This window comes from Chlorocebus sabaeus, chromosome 6 (assembly GCF_047675955.1).
Source record: "Chlorocebus sabaeus isolate Y175 chromosome 6, mChlSab1.0.hap1, whole genome shotgun sequence".
NCBI lineage: Eukaryota > Metazoa > Chordata > Mammalia > Primates > Cercopithecidae > Chlorocebus > Chlorocebus sabaeus.
The window spans coordinates 11,171,129-11,189,877 of record NC_132909.1 but is presented as its reverse complement, the minus strand read 5'-3'; the positions used below and the strand labels follow the sequence as shown (position 1 = coordinate 11,189,877).

Below are 18,749 nucleotides of genomic sequence, written 5' to 3'. Positions count from 1 at the left end.
CACTTCACACCGTCTGCTGGCTTGAGCTGCCCTGTCTGCTCCAGTCTGTCAACAAGTCATTTAGAGACACTGGGCCCACTGCCTTCCAGGCAGGATCCTGGCCTCTGACCATGGTCCAGAAGCCCTTGTGCCAAAGCCCTGGCCCAGGGCTCATCTCTGGCTTCTGCCCAAGCACCCCACCATTCCAGCCCAGAATAGCCAGAGCTCCAGGCCCAACTTAGACACTTACTCGCTACATGATCTTAGGCAGGTCATCGGCCTTCTCTGAGCCTCCATTTACCCCTCCAGAAAATGAGACTCATAAGAGTGCCCTCCCCTCATGTGCTAGCTTCTGCTCAGTCCAAGGCCTGGCACAGAATAAAGGCTAACAAATGCCAGCTTCTCCTTCTCTTATCACTTTTACTCTCCATGTACATTTTTTACAAATCCAAAATGGGCCCAGTTCCTTACAGGAGGCAGGATCCCTTGGAGACCCCAGATCAAGTAGAAATGTCTGTGGATTGCCCAGGCACAGTGGCTCACACCTATAATCCCAGCCCTTTGGGAGGTTGAGGTGGGCAGATGACTTGAGGTCAGGAGTTCGAGACCAGACTGGGCAACATGGTGAAACCCCATCTCTACTAAAAATACAAAAAACTTAGCCAGGCGTGGTGGTACACACCTGAAGTCCCAGCTACTTGGGAGGCTGAGGCAGGAGACTCGCTTGAACCTGGGAGGTGGAGGTTGCAGTGAGCCAAGATCGTGCTACTGCACTCCAGCCTGAGTGACAGGTCGAGACTTTGTCTCAAAAAAAAAGAAATACATGTCACCAGTTACCTTATAGAAAAGAACCTCATCTGTCCGCTTCAAGAATGGGATTTTTTTTCCCTCTTAACACTTTTTACCAACACATATGTATATAAACATCCAAGGCCAGATAGGGAAACTACTTATCTGACATCAACATCTCTAAGGCGTGAGTTTCTGTCCTTCGTGTATCTTCTCGGTCCCCCAAATCTACTCTCTGAATCACTGGAGAAGGTGTGAGGAGAGGCGGACCAACCACCAAAGACAAGCTCTGACTTTCCTCCTCACTCTCTTCTGTGCCCTCCTGGGCTTTGGTGATTGATTCCTCAACCTCCCGGGGCAGTTCAGCCTGCTGGGAACCTACACCTTGGTCAACACCTGCCACTGTTTGGTGATTGCCCACACGCATCAGGTGCCCCAGTAAGGCACTGGGCAATAACAGAGGAGCCACGTGGTTCCTGCACCCACAGGGCTCAGTCCCGTGCAGGAGACAGACATGAGCAGCAGCTCACACGCAATGTGACTAGACCCCGTTGTGGGAGTGAAGGATGCTATGGGAGGAGGGACAAGAGGCGACAGTTCAGCTAAGGCCTCAAGCTGAAGAGAAGTTAGCCAGGGGAGGGAAGGGCCCTGCTGGCAGAGGACGGAGGCAAGAGCAGCACGGTGGGCTTAAGGAACTCTAAAAAGGCCAGGATGGCTGCTTCAGAATGTGTAAAAGGCTCAGGGAAGCCATGGAAGGGTTTTAAGTAGAGAGAGGTAACCGATTCGCATGTTACAAGGGCAGCCCCAGCTAAAACACGGAGAACTGACGAGGGAGCAGGAGAGCGGCAGAGCTGGACACAGAGACCCCCATCACAGATGAGGGCAGTCCCAGAAATCCCAGGACAGAACGGCAGTGGCCCGGACTAGGACGGGGGCACACTGGAGGTCTATCTGTGGGGGCGGAAGGCAGAGTCGGGCATCCCACCCAGACCTGTCACTGGTTGGGTTCCCCCTTCATCCCTCTGCTGCCTCATTAGGCCATAGTCTCCCTCCTCCTAATGAGGACGTAAGGGTCTCAGCCGCCCACCCTGCTTTGCTGTCCCTTTTCCAGTGCCTCTGGAAACAGAACCAGAAAGATGTGGTTGGAGCGCCTCAGGGAGGTGGAAACCCAACAAAAACGGGAAGCATCAGTGGCCAGTCCTTCCCTCGCTGCAGATGCCAGCAGTCCCCACTGGCTGCCTGGTCTGCAAGTGCCAAGGGGCTGTGGTAGGGTCAATCCGGGATCTGGAAGTGCCGCTCACCACTGCTCATCACACCCACCCACTGCCACTCCCTCTGGCCAGAGCCACAAAGCACGTGCCCCCAAAACCTTCTGATACCTGGTAGCTACTGCCTCTCCGCCCCTCCAGCTATTCCCAGCAAGGCGACATCTAAAGGCTTCAGAGGAGTCCTAGCAATTCAGTCCTCCCAGGAGCTGATGCCTCTCTGAATTCGCTGCTTCCTGTCCCAGCTCCCTGGGAGGAGTTCCCGTTCCCTGTCACCTAGCCCTGCACCTCCTAAGGGGCTCCTTCCCAAGCTTCAACAGCTGCTGGCAGGGATGAGCCCCCAGGAAGCTGGAGTGGGGAGAGGACAGCTCCGCACATTCTCTGCTGGCACCGCACTCACTGCAGCTCCCTGTCACTGCTCCTATACAAATCTCCAGTTCAGATCCCTCATTAAAATGTCCCTCCTATCCACAACAAGCTTCCCCTCTCAGAGTTGCCACAGAACGGGGCAGAGCCACACAATCAGCTGTGCGTGAACATCTACAGCTCTGCGGCCCCTGCACGGACAAGCTTCCTCTGCCAGCCTGGGAGTTTCGGATGGGCAAAAACCGCATCACCTACTTCTCAGAATCCCCCACCTAGCAAATGCCTGCTCATTATTAGACTGAAGCTCCACCACCTTCCTGCTCCAAACTTACGGCGCCTACTGCCAGGACCTCCCGAAGGGCTGCCTTCCCTGCCATTTAACACCCGTGTACCAAGCAGGGTCGCACGGCAGGTCTTCTGCTAGGAGCAGCTACATTAAGCTCTTCACAGAAAAGTTATTCAGAGTCCATCAGGAAAATCTGACACTGCCCAGGTCTTAAGGGATCTCACGGGGGAAGTCACACTGTCTGTTAGCGCTAAGTGTTCAAGTAAAGGTATGTAAAAGAGGTGCTGCTGATGGGAGAGTAAACTGGTGGGTCAACATGGCAGAGTCGATCCCTGTTTCTTTTTCTTTTCTTTTTTTTTGAGATGGCATCTCGCTCTGTCATCCAGGCTGGAGTGCAGTGGTGTGATCTCGGATCACTGCAACTTCCGCTTCCCAGGTACAAGTGATTCTCCTGCCTCAGCCTCCCAAGCAGCTGAGACTACAGGCGCCTGCCACCACATCTGACTAATTTTTGTATTTTTAGTAGAGACAGGGTTTCACCATACTGGCCATGCTGGTCTTGAACTCCAGACCTCGTGATCCACCTGCCTCAGCCTCCCAAAGTGCTGGGATTCCAGGCGCGAGCCACCGCACCCAGCCCAATCACTGTTTCATAAACACATCCATTCTACTATTCCACTCATCTGTTCTGCTTCACACTCGCACATGAATAAGGGGTACTCACTGCAGCCATGTCTGATGGGGAGAAAAACTAGAAAAAATCTAAAAGTCCACCAACCAGGGTCACACTCAATCAGCTATGGTGTAAACATCCCATGGGACGCTATGCAGCTATCAAAAAGCTAAGAAAGAGTTCTCTGTGCTGATATGAAAGAAAACCAAAACACATTATGTCACAAAATGATACATACAGCAGCAGTTCATCTATTATACAAACACAATAACTCTTTTCTCTCGGGAGAGAAGAGCAAGAAAGGGATGAAGAGAAGGAACTTTCCTTTTTCACTCACATATATATGTGTATACACACACACACACACACACACACACACACACCCCTCTGAGATGTCTGAAGTTTTACTAATGTAACAATAAAAGAAAACAAAAGTGCAAAGTGACAGTGCTGGCACCATGCCAGACACTAGTTCCTCTCAAACTCCAAGAAGGGTCCTTAAGTGAGGGGATAAACATCTTTTCTCTCATCAGCCTCCAGGATGAGAAGATGGTGTGGTGGGTGCTGTGCAGTGCACTGGTGCAACATCCCAGAGGCTAAGATTCAGTCCAAGCTCTGCTATGACTGCTTGGTTGACCCTGGGGAGGCCACTACGCTTGCCTGAACCAATTTTCTCAACTGTACTGGGTAGCAGAGAGGTACAGAACATGTGCTTAAAAGTCCACCGACGGTCGGGCATGGTGGCTTACACCTGTAATCACAGCACTTTGGGAGGCCGAGGCAGGTGGATCTCTGGTGGCCAGGAGTTCAAAACCAGCCTGACCAACGTGGCAAAACCCCCATCTCTACTAAAAATACAAAAATCAGCCAGGCGTGGTGGTGCACACCTGTAATCCCAGCTACTTGGGAGGCTGAGGCAGGAGAATTGCTTGCAACTGGGAGGCAGTGGTTGTAATGAGCTGAGATCATGCCACTGCACTCCAGCCTGGGTGACAGAGTGAGACTCTGTCTCAAAAGAAAAAAAAAAGGCCCTTCTGCTCATCTGCTGGGATCCTCGATAAATCACCCTCTCAAAACTTCCATTTCCTCGTGATTTTTTTTTAAAGGCAGGGGGAATATCCTTTACCCTCCCAGAAGGCCACAAGAATGAAATGACAGCTCGTATCTGCAGTACTTGATACACAGCCCCAGACACGGTATGTGCTCACTAAATTGCAGCTGGTGCCGTTATTGCTGAGTGAGGTAATGACACTGCCTCTGCCTACATCACGGGGCACTGAGAAGATCTGATGAGATGTATGCTGGGAAAGAGCTTCGGAAGTAGAGAGTGGGACACCAGTGAGAGCAGTTACATAAGGATTCTGCTCCCACCCCAGCTCCAAGCCTCAGCCACCACAAGTGAGGGCAGGGGGAGAGTTACTTGAGGTCTTTACTCATCCTATGAACAAAATGCCGTTTTCGTTGTTGTTGTTTTCTGAGGTAGGATCTCACTCTTTCGCCCAGGCTGGAGTGCAGTGGTGCAATCATGGCTCACTGCAGCCTCAACCTCCGGGGTTCAAGCAATCCTCCCACCTCAGCCTCCTGAGTAGCTGGGACTACAGGTGCACATCACCACGCCTGGCTAATTTTTGTACTTTTTTGTAGAGATGAGGTCTTGCTATGTTGGCCAGGCTGGCCTGGAACTCCTGGGCTCAAGGGATCCTCCCACCTCAGCCTCCCTAAGTGCTGGGATTACAGGCATGAACCACCGCACCCCATCCCTACCGACAAAATTCTCATCAGTTATTTATTTCGGTGCCAGCTCCCCTAGATAGAAAACGGCAAATCGGAAGGGGAAACGTGGCCTGCTACAAGGAAGTACTGACAATTTCTGCTAATAATAACCCAGTCCAAGAATCTCCAGACTTCCAGTGGGCCATTCCTGATCCCTTCAAATCCGGACATCTCCATGATCCTCCAGTCACTGCCAATGGACCTGATGCTCCACGAGGTCACAAACGCCAGCCCAACTCTTCAGACTCTTCCATACATCAGCCCGGAGCACATCCCTGTCCCAAGCTACCCCACCAACCATGGGGTCTTTTCCCGGGACTTCCACAAACATATCTCCTTCCCCCCAACCCCACCCTACCCCCATTCTCTCTGAGATGCCTCCTGTTGCCTTCGGGGTCTACAAAATTCTCCCCCCTAAAGCATCACCCCAGGGTAACACCTAACTCGTCCTCACTGGCACCATCCCAGGACCCTCACTTCCATACTGGACATGCCCGACACCCCCACACTCCAGTTCAGGATTCTCTTCCTACATCCTACACACACGTCCCATCTCAGTGCCATCGCGCCCACTCCTGCACACCCCCAAGTGGAACTTCCACTCTCGAGTTCTCCCACCCAGGCTCCTAGGGTACATCTCCTGCTCTGCAGCCACACATGCCCGGGATCCCCAGAGTTTCCCCTAAGAGGGAAAGGCACACACCTTCATCCTGGACCCCTCGAAACTCTCTTCCCACCTCTCGGGTCCTTACACAGCCATCCTTCCGTGCCCACTGTCCAGTCGCCCCGAAACACACCCATCTCAGGCTCCCGGACTTCCTCTCCCTAACTCCTCCTGGTTCCCGGTCTGGATCCGCTCTTTCCCAGTGTGTCCCAAGTCACCCCTCGGACGCTTCTACTTCCCACCTGCACCTGGCTAGGGCCGGGATCGGGGTCGGGAGTCCCTCTGCGCCCGCCGAGCTTCTGCTCACTCCTACAGACCACTCAGGTCTTTCCCAGACCCCTCCAGCTCCTCTCCACACCCTTTCCCGAGTTCTCTTGGGCTCCCCTCCAGGGCCCAAGTCGCCTCTCTCAGGAGCCCCGCGGCCAGCGCGCTCAGTTCCAGTCCCAGTCCCACTCCCAGCCAGTTCTGGTACCACGGCCCCTCTCTCTCGGCCGGTCCCGGTGATCCCTCCCACCCCCGGTCCCTCCACTCCCACCTGGGGCTGTCCCGGTCCCCTCCCACCCGGGGTGCCCTCAGGACACCCCTCGGACGGCCCCTCACTCGCCCTCCGGGACCGTCGCGGTCCCCTCCCGCCCCCCCACGGCCGTCCCGGCGGCCATTGCTCCAAGATGGCGGCGGCGGCGGCGGCGGGTGAGGCCGGGCCGGGCCGGGCCGGGTCGGGGGTCGGGGGTCCCGGGACGGCGCTCACCTGTAACTCGGCGCGCTCGGCCTCCCAGCGGGCTTTCTCGGCTTCAAAGCGCGCCCACTCGTGCTGGATAAAGTGCAGGATCCCCGGCAGGCTCAGGGGCTCCGGGCCCGCTGTGGGCCCAGGGCTGCCTCCGCCGCCGCCTCCCTTACCTGCCGGGCCCGGCCCGGGGGCAGGGGCGGAGACCGGGGCCGCCCCAGTGGGGCCAGGGCCCGCGCCTGAGCCGAGCGGACGGCAGGAGGAGGCGGCGGCGGCAACCGCGGCGGCCGCTCGCTCCTCCATCATGGAGGCCCCGGGGCCGGCCCGCGCGCCCGCTGTGCTTCGCGCGCCTGCGCGGGCGCTCCAACACCCCCCCCCACACACACACACACACCCCACCACCGCGCGCGCGCCTGGCGGAGGACAGTGGGAAGAGGGGCCGGCGGCGAGCGGGAGGCCGGGCACGAGCCTCGCCCACCCGGGTCGACCCCGAGGGCTAGCGTGCCCGCGCAGGGGGCGGCGGGAGGGAGATCGCGCCCCGAGGAGGGCGAGGGAGACCCAGGCCCCGCGCGACGGTCCCCCTCGCTGGAGTGAGACTGAGGAAGGGGCCACTTTCTGCCCCCCTCCTCCTACTCCGCCCCAGAGAAAGAGCCTTACCCCTTCCACACCCAAACATCACTCTCCTGGACAATTACTTTTACTCTGAGAGAAAGGGCGACCAGCAGTGGCCCCATCCTCTCTGATTCCTGGCCAGGTCGGTTGTCATGGTAACCCTTCCCCATTGGTGGGGGCGAGTTGGTGGGGGACAGCCTTCCCCTCCCTTCCACCTTTGTGGTTATGGAGCCCCAAACCTCTTCGGACTCTGCACCAGGAGAAGGTTGCTAAGGTAACCTAAGTCCCTGGTGGTCCTTCTGCTCCTTTCCTCATTGGTTACTATGGCAACCCCCCACACCTAGCATTCAGGTAGAAAGTACCCCAGCCCCAAATACGCTGATCTCTAAGAGAAGCACCTCTTCCCCAGCCCCTCCCCCATAGCCACCTAGTTGGCATTACCATGGTAACCGTCTTCCCCTTCCCATTGTGGGAGGCCCATGCACCAAACCAACCAGGTGTTTTTATTTAGAGGAGGAGATGCTCTGCTGAGGGGCAGTTGCTATGGTTACAGGGCCTGGACCATCCTCTGGGGGACGAGAAACAGGCAAGGTCAAGGCCTGGTTACTATGGTAATAGAGAAGCCCCCTTCGAGTGACCCTAGGAACCAAGCCCAACCAAGGAGGGGAAATTTTTTTTTTTTTTTTTTTTTTTTTTTGGAGACGGAGTTTCACTCTTGTTGCCCAGGCTGGGATGCAATGGCCCGATCTCGACTCACCACAACCCCTGCCTCCCTGGTTCAAGCCATTCTCCTGCCTCAGCCTCCCGAGTAGCTGGGATTACAGGCATGTGCCACCACGCCTGGCTAATTTTTTTTTTAGTAGAGACGGGGTTTCTCCATGTTGGTCAGGCTGGTCTTGAACTCCCGACCTCAAGTGATCAGCCTTAAGCCCGCCTCAGCCTCCCAAAGTACTGGAATTACAGGTGTGAGCCATCGCCCCTGGCCAGGGGATGTTTTAAGAATCTCTCAGAGGTGGAGTGTCTAGGGAGGGGGTTGTCATGGTAACAGCTTCTGTTGGCTTCTAGCCCTACCTTTTCTGGACACATTCATGCTAGAGGGATGGTTATAGGTTGCTGTAGTAACTGACATCCCTCCCATTCACCCCACCCCACTCCTGAGACACCCCAGGTGGTGCCTGAGATTATAGGACTTCAAGAGAAAGGATTCCCTGACCTTTCTCTTGCCACTATTGTGGATAAGATGAAATTGTGCTCTATTGTAGAGAAATGGCTAATTTGGGGTTTTCTGGTTCTCCTCTCAGGAGCGCAGCTCAGCTGGGCTGGAACTGCCCTCCTGGAACTCCCCCAGCCTGCAACCTAGGAGGTAAGAAGTCCCTCAGTGTCACCCGCATTCTCATGGAAACTGCCTTTCCCTTATTTCCTAAGGCTTTCCCATGTCTCTCATTTTTTTCTTTTCTTTTTTTTTTTTTTTTTTTTTTTTTTTTTTGAGACAGAGTCTTGCTCTGTTGCCCAGACTGGAATGCAGTGGTACGGTCACAGCTCACTGCAGCCTCCACCTCCTAGGTTCAAGTGATTCTCCTGCCTCAGCCTCCCGAGTAGCTGGGATTACAGGCGCCCGCCACCACGCCTGGCTAATGTTTTGTATTTTTAGTAGAGACGGGGTTTCACCTTGTTGGCCAGGCTGGTCTCGATCTCCTGACCTCGTGATCCACCTGCCTCGGCCTCCCAAAATGCTAGAGTTACAGGCATGAGCCACCGTGCCCAGACCTGTCATTTTTTTCTAACCGTCACATTCCCATTCCACAGATGCAAGAACTGAGGCTCAGGCCAAATCACAGCTCAGACCCCGTGAACCCAAGGCCTGAAGAGAATTTGGATTCATTTACATTGTTTTGTGGGGACTGGAGAGACAAGTAAGTTCTCAGCTTAACTGTCCTCTCTGGCTCTGACTACCATTTCTAAGGCAAGCCCCTTGTTTCTACTCTTGCACCCCTTGCTGGTTTCTTGCCCTGTCTGTAAGTTGTATGGTTTTTGTCCGTCTTTTTTTTTTTTTTTTTTTTTTTTGTGGGACAAGGTCTCGCCCAGGCTGGAGTGTAGTGGATCAATCTTGGCTCATTGCAACCTCCGCCTCCCGAGTTCAAGTGATTCTCACACCTCAGCCTCCCCAATAGTTGGGATTACAGGTGCACACCACCATGCCCAGCTAATCTTTGTATTTTTTGATAGAGAGGGGGTTTCACATGTTGCCCAGGCTGGTCTCTAACTCCTGACCTCAGGTGATCCGACCGCCTGGGCCTCTGAAAGTACTGAGATTACAGGTGTGAGCCACCACAGGTGGCCCTGTCAGTCTTCTTTCTGTCTTCTGGAGGGCTGACCTAATGAGTACCTCATTCATTCTGTATCCTCAAAACACAGGGTCCACTACAAAGAATACTTGAGTTTGTTGAGTTACCGAGTTGAATTAATTTATTAATGTGCCACAGCCAAGCTTTGAAAGCACCTGTCAGGTTAGGGCTGGGGAAGGCTCACCAAAGATGGGTTGAGAGTCAGGGCTTCAGAAAGAACCCAAGAGAGAAGGCAAAGTTTATTGGTTTAAAGCACAACTCTGTAGCCAGCTTCTTGGATCAACTTTTGGGTCCACTACTTCCCATTGTGTGACCTTGACAGAGAGTTAAAGAGACTTAACTCTTTAAGACAACTCTGGGCACTCTTGTTGCCCTGAGACTTAACTCTTTAACTCTGTGTGCCTTTGTTTCCTTTTTTTTTTTTTTTTTTTGAGATAAGGTCTCACTGTGTCACTGTCACACAGGCTGGAGTGCAGTGGCAAAGTCTCGACTCACTGCAGCCTCTGCCTCCTAGGCTCAAGAAATCCTTCGACTTCAGCCACCAGAGTAGCTGGGACTACAGGCGCACGCCACCATGCCCGGCTAAGTTTTTAATTTTTTTGTAGAGATGGGGTCTTACCAGTCCATGCTGGTCTCAGAATCCCAGACTCAAGCAATCTCCCCCCGCCTCATCCTCCCAAAGTGCTGGGATCACAGGCGTGAACCACCGCATCGACTGGTTTCCATTTTTAAATGTGATCATAACGTGAGGATTAAATAAGTGAATATGCATAAAGTGCTTAGAACAGGGCCTGGCACAGGGTGAGCTGCTAGAATTGTTATTATTATCCTCCCGATTCAGAAAAATTGAGAACATTCAGACTTTCAAAATCATCATTGCATCCACTTTGCCCCAACAAAGGGGTTTGTAGCCCTTAGAGGTGGTGAAGTCTGCGTGGCTTTGTCAGGGTACTAGATGATTCTTTTCCCCGCCTCAGCTTCCCTCACACCCTCACCAGCAGGTGGCACCTCCTTATCTGGCCGTCAAACCCACTGGTGTCTGGTCTGCAAGGGCCAAGGGCTGTGGTGGGCCTGAGGGTAGCCAGGACCTGGCTGCTGTCCTCTGCCCTGCTGGGCACCTCCTGGCCGACCCAGAGTCAGTCAGACAGTGTGGCAAGAGCCAGGGCCTCGGAAGCGGAGACCTGGGTTCTCATCCCTGCATCCTTCCCATCTCTCTGAGCCAGAGGTTCCTGTCTTTCTTTTTTGAGACAGGGTCTCGCTCTGTCGCCCAGGCTGGAGTGCAGTGGCTGGATCACAGCTCACTGCAGCCTCTACCTCCTCGGCTCAAGGGACCCTCCCACCTCAGCCTCCCTCCTAAGTAGCTGAGACCACAGGTAGGTTCCACCATGCCTGGCTAATTTTTGTATTTTTTGTAGAGACAGGGTTCCACTATGTTGCCCAGGCTAGTCTTGGAACTCCCGAGCTCAAGCGATCCTCCTACCTCAGCTTCCCATAGTTCTTGGATTACAGGAGTGAACCACCACACCCAGCCCACGTTCCCTATGTTAATAATTCAAGTCACTCATTCATTCAACACGTATTTATTGAGCACCTGCTATGTGCCAGGCACTGAGCTATGCTCTGGGGATACAGTAGGGAAAACAGATCCCTGCCCTCCATGGGGATTCTGACAACAAACAAGCTAAGTAAAATCCATGCAATAACTACCAGGGGAGCAAAATAAGGCAGGAATGGGGGATAGGAAGTACATGAGTGATAGGGAGATGCTTTAAAAAAAAAAAAAAAAAGCCGGGCTCGGTGGCTCATGCCTGTAATCCCAGCACTTGGGAGGCCAAGGCGAGCAGATCACGAGGTCAGGAGTTTGAGACCAGCCTGACCAACATAGTGAAACCCCATCTCTACTAAAAATGCAACAAATTAGCTGGGCATGGCAGCGGGTGCCTGTGATCCCAGCTACTCAGGAGGCTGAGGCAGGAGAATCGCTTGAACCTGGGAGGCGGAGGTTGTGGTGAGCTAAGATTACACCACTGCACTCCAGCTTGGGCAACAGAGCGAGACTCCATTTCAAAAAAAGATAAGGTCTCACTCGATTGCCGGGGCTGGAGTGCGGTGGTGCCATCATGGCTCACTGCACCCTCGACTTCCCCAGCTCAAGTGATCTTCCCACCTCAGCCTCCCAAGTAACTGGGACTACAGGTGCAAAAGCCATCACGTCCAGCTAGTTTTGTTTATTTTTTGGCAGCAAAGCAAGACGCTGTCCCTTTAAAAACAAAAATTGTTTTGGCCGGGTGCGATGGCTCACGCCTGTAATCCCAACACTTTGGGAGGCCAAGGCGGGCAGATCATGAGGTCAAGAGATTGAGACCATCCTGGCCAACATGGTGAAAACCCATCTCTACTAAAAATACAAAACTTAACCGGGCATGGTGGCACGCTCCTGTAGTCCCAGCTATCGGAAGGCTGAGGCAGGAGAATCACTTGAACCCGGGAGGTGGAGGTTGCAGTGAACCAAGATCACACCACCTCACTCCAGCCTGGCAACAGAACGAGACTCTGTCTCAAAAAAAAAATTGTTTTTGGCTGGGCACGGTGGCTCACACCTGTAATCCCAGCACTTTGGGAGGCCGGGGTGGGTGGATCACCTGAGGTCAGGAGTTCGAGACCAGCCTGACCAACATGGAGAAACGCCATCTCTACTAAAAATACAAAATTAGCCAGATGTGGTGGCGCATGCCTGTAATCCCAGCTACTCGGGAGGCTGACGCAGGAGAATCGCTTGAACCTGGGAGGCATAGGTTGCGGTGAGCCGAGATGGCATCATTGCACTTCACCCTGGGCAACAAAAGCGAAACTTCGTCTCTCTCTCTCTATATATATATGTGTGTGTGTGTGTGTGTGTGTATATATATATATAAAACTAACCAGGTGTGGCATGCACCTGTAGTCCCTGCTACTTGGGAGGCTGAGGCAGGAGAATTGCTTGAACCCAGGAGGTTGCAGTGAGATGAGATCACTGCCGCTGCACTACAGCCTTGGCAACAGAGGGAGATTCCATCTCAAAAAAAAAAAGAAGAAAATAAAGAAAAGAAAAGAAATAAGAGCAGTTTGAGAAAATGTTCAGGGCGACTTAAGCATACAGGTTGGGGAAAGCATGGCAAGAGATGAGGGCGGAATGGGGAGCAGACAAGGGGAATGTCAGAAGAAGCTTCCGCTTTCTCCCCTGGGCACTAGGGAGCCATGGCAAGTTGAGAGCAAGGGAAGGAGAGGCCCGACTTGTGCTTTAGGAAGACTCCTCTGGCTATCACGAGAAGAGGAATTGCCAGGAGACCAGGGGGAGGTTGGATGGGAATGTGGGTGGACCTGGTTGAAGAGGGAGCTGTGGAAATGGGGAGGAGGGGACAGAGGATTTAGGACCCAGGGAGGTTAGCTGGATGTCCCCTCTCTCTAGGAAGGATAGAAACCTACAAAAAGTCATCTTGGGGACACTTTATTTGATCATCTGCTTGGAACCCAGAGCTACACCACCTGTGCTGGAGACCCGCCAGCCAAATTTTCGAAGTCGCGGTGGGGACAAGGAGACAGCGCCATCTGGTGCTTGAGGGTGTGGCCAATGGATGTGGAGGGGCGTGTCCTAAGGTTGGCAGCCTCTTTTGATGCAAGCTACCCCACTTTTTTGTTGTTGGGTTTTTTGAGACAGGGTCTCACTCTCGTCCAGGCTGAGTGCAATGGCATGATCATGGTTCACTGGCTCAAGCCATTCCCCACCTCAGCATCCTGAGTGGTTGGGACCATAGGTGAGTAGCACCACGCCCAGCTAATTTTTTGTTTTTTGTAGAGATGAAGTCTCCTTATGTTACTCAGGTTGGTCTCGAACTCCTGGACTCAAGTGATCCTCCTGCCTTGGCCTCCCAAATTGGTGGGATCACAGGCGTGAGTCACTGTACCTGGCCCACCCCACTGTTGTTTTGTTTTTCTTTTTTTTTAATTTGTTTTTTCGATTTTTTTTTTCCCGAGACGAAGTCTCGCTCTGTCGCCCAGGCTGTAGTGCAATGGTGCCATCTCAGCTCACTGTAACCTCCACCTCCCGGGTTCAAGTGATCCTCCTGCCTTGGCCTCCCAAATTGCTGGGATCACAAGCATGAGTCACTGTACCTGGCCCACCCCACTTTTATTTTGTTTTTCTTTTTTTTTTTAAATTTGTTTTATTTTATTTTTATTTTATTTTATTTTTTCAAGACAGAGTCTCGCTCTGTCGCCCAGGCTGGAATGCAGTGGTGCCATCTCGGCTCACTGCAACCTCCACCTCTCAGGTTCAAGTGATTTCCTGCCTTGGCCTCCTGAGTAGCTGGGATTACAGGCGCCCGCCCTCATGCCTGGCTAACTTTTGTATTTTTAGTAGAGATGGGTTTTCACCGTGTTGGCCAAGCTGGTCTCAAACTCTTGACCTCAAGTGATCCACCCACCTTGTCCTCTCAAAGTGTGGGATTACAGGCGTGAACCACCTCGCCCAGGCTGACCTTTTTTTCATTTATATTTTTCAGCACCCTACTTAAAAATATTTTTTTTTTTTTTTTTTTTTTTTTTTTTTTGAGACGGAGTCTGGCTCTGTCGCTCAGGCTGGAGTGCAGTGGCCGGATCTCAGCTCACTGCAAGCTCCGCCTCCCGGGTTTACGCCATTCTCCTGCCTCAGCCTCCCGAGTAGCTGGGACTACAGGCGCCCGCCACCGCGCCCGGCTAGTTTTTTGTATTTTTAGTAGAGACGGGGTTTCACCGTGTTCACCAGGATGGTCTCGATCTCCTGACCTCGTGATCCGCCCGTCTCGGCCTCCCAAAGTGCTGGGATTACAGGCTTGAGCCACCGCGCCCGGCCAAAAATATTTTTTTAATTCTAATTAAATATGTATAACATTAAATGTACCATCTTAACACAGTTCAGTCGTGTTAGGTGCATTCACATTATTGTGCCGACAAACCTCTGGGACCTTTTCATCTTCCCAAACTGAAATTCTGTACCCATCAAACAACTCCCCATTCCCCCTGCCCGCAACCCCGACACCCGTCATTCTACTTCATGTTTCTATTAGTTTGACTCATTCTGTTTAAAAAAAAAAAAAGTTTTTTTTTTTTTTTTTTTGAGGCAGAGTCTCGCTCTGTTGCCCAGGCTGGAGCGCAGTGGCACTATCTCAGTTCACTGCAAGCTCTGCCTCCCAGGTTCACACCATTTTCCTGCCTCAGCCTCCCGAGTAGCTGGGACTACAGGCGCCCACCACCACGCCTGGCTAATTTTTTGTATTTTTGGTAGAGACAAGGTTTCACCATGTGAGCCAAGATGGTCTCAATCTCCTGACCTCGTGATCCGCCCACCTTGGCCTCCCAAAGTGCTGGCATTATAGGTGTGAGCCATCGCGCCCCGCCAAAATATTCTTAATTAGTAGCCAACATTTTAAAATTTGGATAATTCTGATTTTTAAAAGATATTTCTGGCTTTTCATGCAAAATCAGAGTTGTCAGGCTGACCATCAGGGAGATGATGGGATGGCACAGGATTTGAGGATTTGAGGTGGCGGCAGGGGAGGGGCTTGAGAGCTGTGGCATCAGCCTCACCCTGGAGCCAGAGCCAGGGTGTTGAGGGGCAAGGAGGGGGAGATCGGGGGTGGCTTCCTGGAGGAGGGAATGGTAGAGAGGGAGATGAGAGTGGGAATGGATTTAGGGTGTTTAAAACTGAGCCTGAATCTGGATAAGTTGACAGAGAATAGGCAGAGGGTGGCACTGAATGAAGACAAAGGGAAGGTGATTCACTTTAAGGAAAAACAAAACAAAACAAAACAAAACATCCAGCACCTAACGTGTATCTGGCTCTGTTTTGGTTTTGAGGACCCAGCAGTGACCCAGCCAGGCTCAGGTCCCACCCTCCTGGGTCTGGCAAGCTAGTAGGGACACACCCTCTTCCCCAGCGCTGATGACTTAGAGTGGTCAGGCTGTGGTGGGGGAACCCAGGGGGTTGAGGACACCCAGAGTTGGTGCATGGCCCAGACTGGGAGGTCACGGAGTGCTTCCTGGAGAAGGGGAAGTCAAAGCTGAAACCATAGGGAAGAAAGGGAATTGAGAAAGAGCTGTACAAAGGGGCAAGGCTGAGGGTGGCAGAAGGGGGTGGTTCTGACAATCAGCTGCTGCCTTCCCTTTCATCCCCCTCCCCAGGATGTCCTCGAGGCCCAGCTAGCCCCAGACTTCGACCCGATGCGGCTCACCCGCTGCCAGGCTGCCCTGGCGGCCGCCATCACCCTCAACCTTCTGGTCCTCTTCTATGTCTCGTGGCTGCAGCACCAGCCTAGGAATTCCCGGGCCCGGGGGCCCCGCCGTGCCTCTGCTGCCGGCCCCCGCGTCACCGTCCTGGTGCGGGAGTTCGAGGCATTTGACAACGCGGTGCCCGAGCTGGTGGACTCCTTCCTGCAGCAAGACCCGGCCCAGCCCTTGGTGGTGGCAGCCGACACGCTCCCCTACCCGCCCCTGGCCCTGCCTCGCATCCCCAACGTTCGTCTGGCGCTGCTCCAGCCTGCCCTGGACCGGCCAGCCGCAGCCTCGCGCCCAGAGACCTATGTGACCACCGAGTTCGTGGCCCTGGTACCTGACGGGGCACGGGCTGAGGCACCAGGCCAGCTGGAGCGCATGGTAGAGGCGCTCCGCGTGGGAAAGGCACGCCTGGTGGCTGCCCCCGTCGCCACGGCCAACCCTGCCAGGTGCCTGGCCCTGAACGTCAGCCTGCGAGAGTGGACCGCCCGCTATGGCGCAGCCCCCGCCGCGCCCCGCTGCGACGCCCTGGACGGAGATGCTGTGGTGCTCCTGCGCGCCCGTGACCTCTTCAACCTCTCCGCGCCCCTGGCCCGGCCGATGGGCACCAGCCTCTTCCTGCAGACCTCCCTTCGCGGCTGGGCTGTGCAGCTGCTGGACTTGACCTTCGCCGCGGCGCGCCAGCCCCCGCTGACCACGGCCCACGCGCGCTGGAAGGCTGAGCGCGAGGGGCGTGCTCGGCGGGCAGCGCTGCTCCGCGCACTGGGCATCCGCCTAGTGAGCTGGGAGGGCGGGCGGCTGGAGTGGTTCGGCTGCAACAAGGAGACCACGCGCTGCTTCGGAACCGTGGTGGGCGATACACCCGCCTACCTCTATGAGGAGCGCTGGACGCCCCCTTGCTGCTTGCGCGCACTGCGCGAGACCGCCCGCTACGTGGTGGGCGTGCTGGAAGCCGCAGGTGTGCGCTACTGGCTGGAGGGCGGCTCACTGCTGGGGGCCGCCCGCCACGGGGACATCATCCCATGGGACTACGACGTGGACCTGGGCATCTACTTGGAAGACGTGGGCAACTGCGAGCAGCTGCGGGGGGCAGAGGCCGGCTCGGTGGTGGATGAGCGCGGCTTCGTATGGGAGAAGGCGGTCGAGGGCGACTTTTTTCGCGTGCAGTATAGCGAAAGCAACCACCTCCACGTGGACCTGTGGCCCTTCTACCCCCGCAACGGCGTCATGACTAAGGACACGTGGCTGGACCACCGGCAGGATGTGGAGTTCCCCGAGCACTTCCTGCAGCCGCTGGTGCCCCTGCCCTTTGCCGGCTTCGTGGCGCAGGCGCCTAACAACTATCGCCGCTTCCTGGAGCTCAAGTTCGGGCCCGGGGTCATCGAGAACCCCCAGTACCCCAACCCGGCACTGCTGAGTCTGACGGGAAGCGGCTGAAGCCCTGATACCCTCGCCTTTGTTTTTCGGGGCTCTGTCTGGATGTGGAGAAGCGCTATGTGAGCAGTGAGGGTTGGAGGGGTGTCGCGGAGACAGGGAAGGGGGAAACCAAGAAAGAAATTCGAGGGAGAGCATGAAAGAAGGCTGACATTGGCAGGAGGAGAGCACCAGGAGGAGGATGGGAAGCGACCTCCAGATTTCTCAAATGGTCATGCCCACTGGGAGCCGTGGATATGCGTGGGGACATTCTGGGTCATCCCAGTCACGGAGGGAGCCAGGGATGTCACGCCGTCCCGCAAGGTCCAGCAGGGCCCCAGACCCGAAAAAAGTGTCCTGCCGAAGATTCCAAGAGCCCTGCCCTCTAGGGCAGGGACAGAGTTTTGGAAACAAAAAGAGTGCAGGCTCTGGAGCCAGATTGGCAAGATTCAAATCCTGGCTCTATGGCTTATGAGCCAGGTGGGCCTGGGGAAGCATCGCCCTTTCTCAGTGCCTCAATAGCTTCCAGGATGCGGGACCCTTGGCTGCAGGGATTGCTTCCGCCACTAGAGGGCGCGCCGGTCCCGCTCCTGGTGGCCCACTGTGGCTGCCCGGGCGACAGTATGCCCAGGGCCTCTGTTCCATAGCCATCTATTCTCTTCAGCCTTTGCACTTCTCTCCAAGCCCCTGTGGAAGGCGGACAGCAGTGACCACCTCCCCTTCTTTCGGACTGCGACCTCCTTCCCTCCTGAGAGAGCCCTGTGACCTGCATGCTACTCTTAACTATTCTATTCAAGACTGAATAGAAGTATTTCAGTCTTGCAGAGGAGGAAATGCTCAGAGCTCCGAGGTGCGGCTGTCGTCGAGAACCGGGTGCTGGACCGGGCGCGGGGGCTCACGCCTGTATTCCCAGCACTTTGGGCGGCCGAGGTGGGAGGATCGCTTGAGCCCAGGAGTTCGAGACCAGCCTGGTCAACATGCCAAGACCCCGTCTCTATTTTTAAAAAAGAAAAAGAATAGACTTCTGAATCTCAGCTCCACTCATGATTATTACCTCATTATTTCAGCTGTCTGCACCTAATTCCCCACTTGCACGGCAGGGTAGACAATAACCATAGCTCACACTCACTGAGCACCTGCTGGGTACCAGGCACCATTCTCAGTGTTTCCGTTGGATCAACTGATGCGTCCCTCACCTCAGCCCTCTGAAGTGACAGCTGCTATTATTTTCATTATACAGATGAGGAAGCTGAGGCCAGAATGGTGAAGTCACTTGCTTAAGGTCAGACAGCTTAGGAAGGGGCAAATTGGGGGCTTGAACCCAGGTGGTCAGGCTCTGGAGCCCACAATTGTCTTACCCAGTATTCCCCTCTCTAGTCATGGTTCCCAAGAGAGGCTTGGAGACTCACTTAGCAGGTGAAAGCAATGGCAGCCTTCCTTATTTGATTATGCACCTAAGAATAAATGGTATTTGGGCATGTATTCCCAATATGTGTATATTTATTTATAAAGACATACAGATACTTATCTGTATGTTAGTAATAAAGCTTAAATTATTCCGTTTTAAAATTA

The 18,749-nt window shown here is 54.2% G+C and overlaps 2 protein-coding genes across 6 annotated transcripts in view; one reads left to right on the top strand and one right to left on the bottom strand.

Annotated features, from left to right (window-relative positions):
- The window catches only part of STRN4 (striatin 4), a 26,889-nt gene extending 20,027 nt beyond the window's left edge, over window positions 1-6,862 (bottom strand). For both annotated transcript variants that reach the window (XM_007997314.3, XM_007997315.3), the window contains exon 1: window positions 6,544-6,862. In XM_007997314.3, the coding sequence (XP_007995505.1) occupies window positions 6,544-6,825 (282 nt within the window). In that variant the 5' untranslated portion in view covers window positions 6,826-6,862. The remainder of the gene's footprint in view (window positions 1-6,543) is intronic.
- Window positions 6,409-18,749, top strand: FKRP (fukutin related protein). 4 transcript variants are annotated; one of them, XR_005238343.2, is made up of 4 exons: window positions 6,409-6,485; window positions 8,433-8,494; window positions 8,938-9,044; window positions 12,925-14,035. XR_005238343.2 is itself a non-coding variant. In XM_037991879.2 (4 exons), the coding sequence occupies exon 4, from the start codon at window positions 15,714-15,716 to the stop codon at window positions 17,199-17,201; it is 1,488 nt and encodes a 495-aa protein (XP_037847807.1). In that variant the 5' UTR covers window positions 6,425-6,485; window positions 8,433-8,494; window positions 8,938-9,044; window positions 15,675-15,713; the 3' UTR covers window positions 17,202-18,749. The 4 variants fall into 4 exon arrangements, 3 of the variants coding, with proteins under 3 accessions (XP_037847807.1, XP_007995500.1, XP_037847809.1); XM_037991879.2 differs by lacking the exon at window positions 12,925-14,035 and adding an exon at window positions 15,675-18,749 and having other exon boundaries at window positions 6,425-6,485; XM_037991881.2 differs by lacking the exons at window positions 6,409-6,485; window positions 12,925-14,035 and adding exons at window positions 6,845-7,405; window positions 15,675-18,749.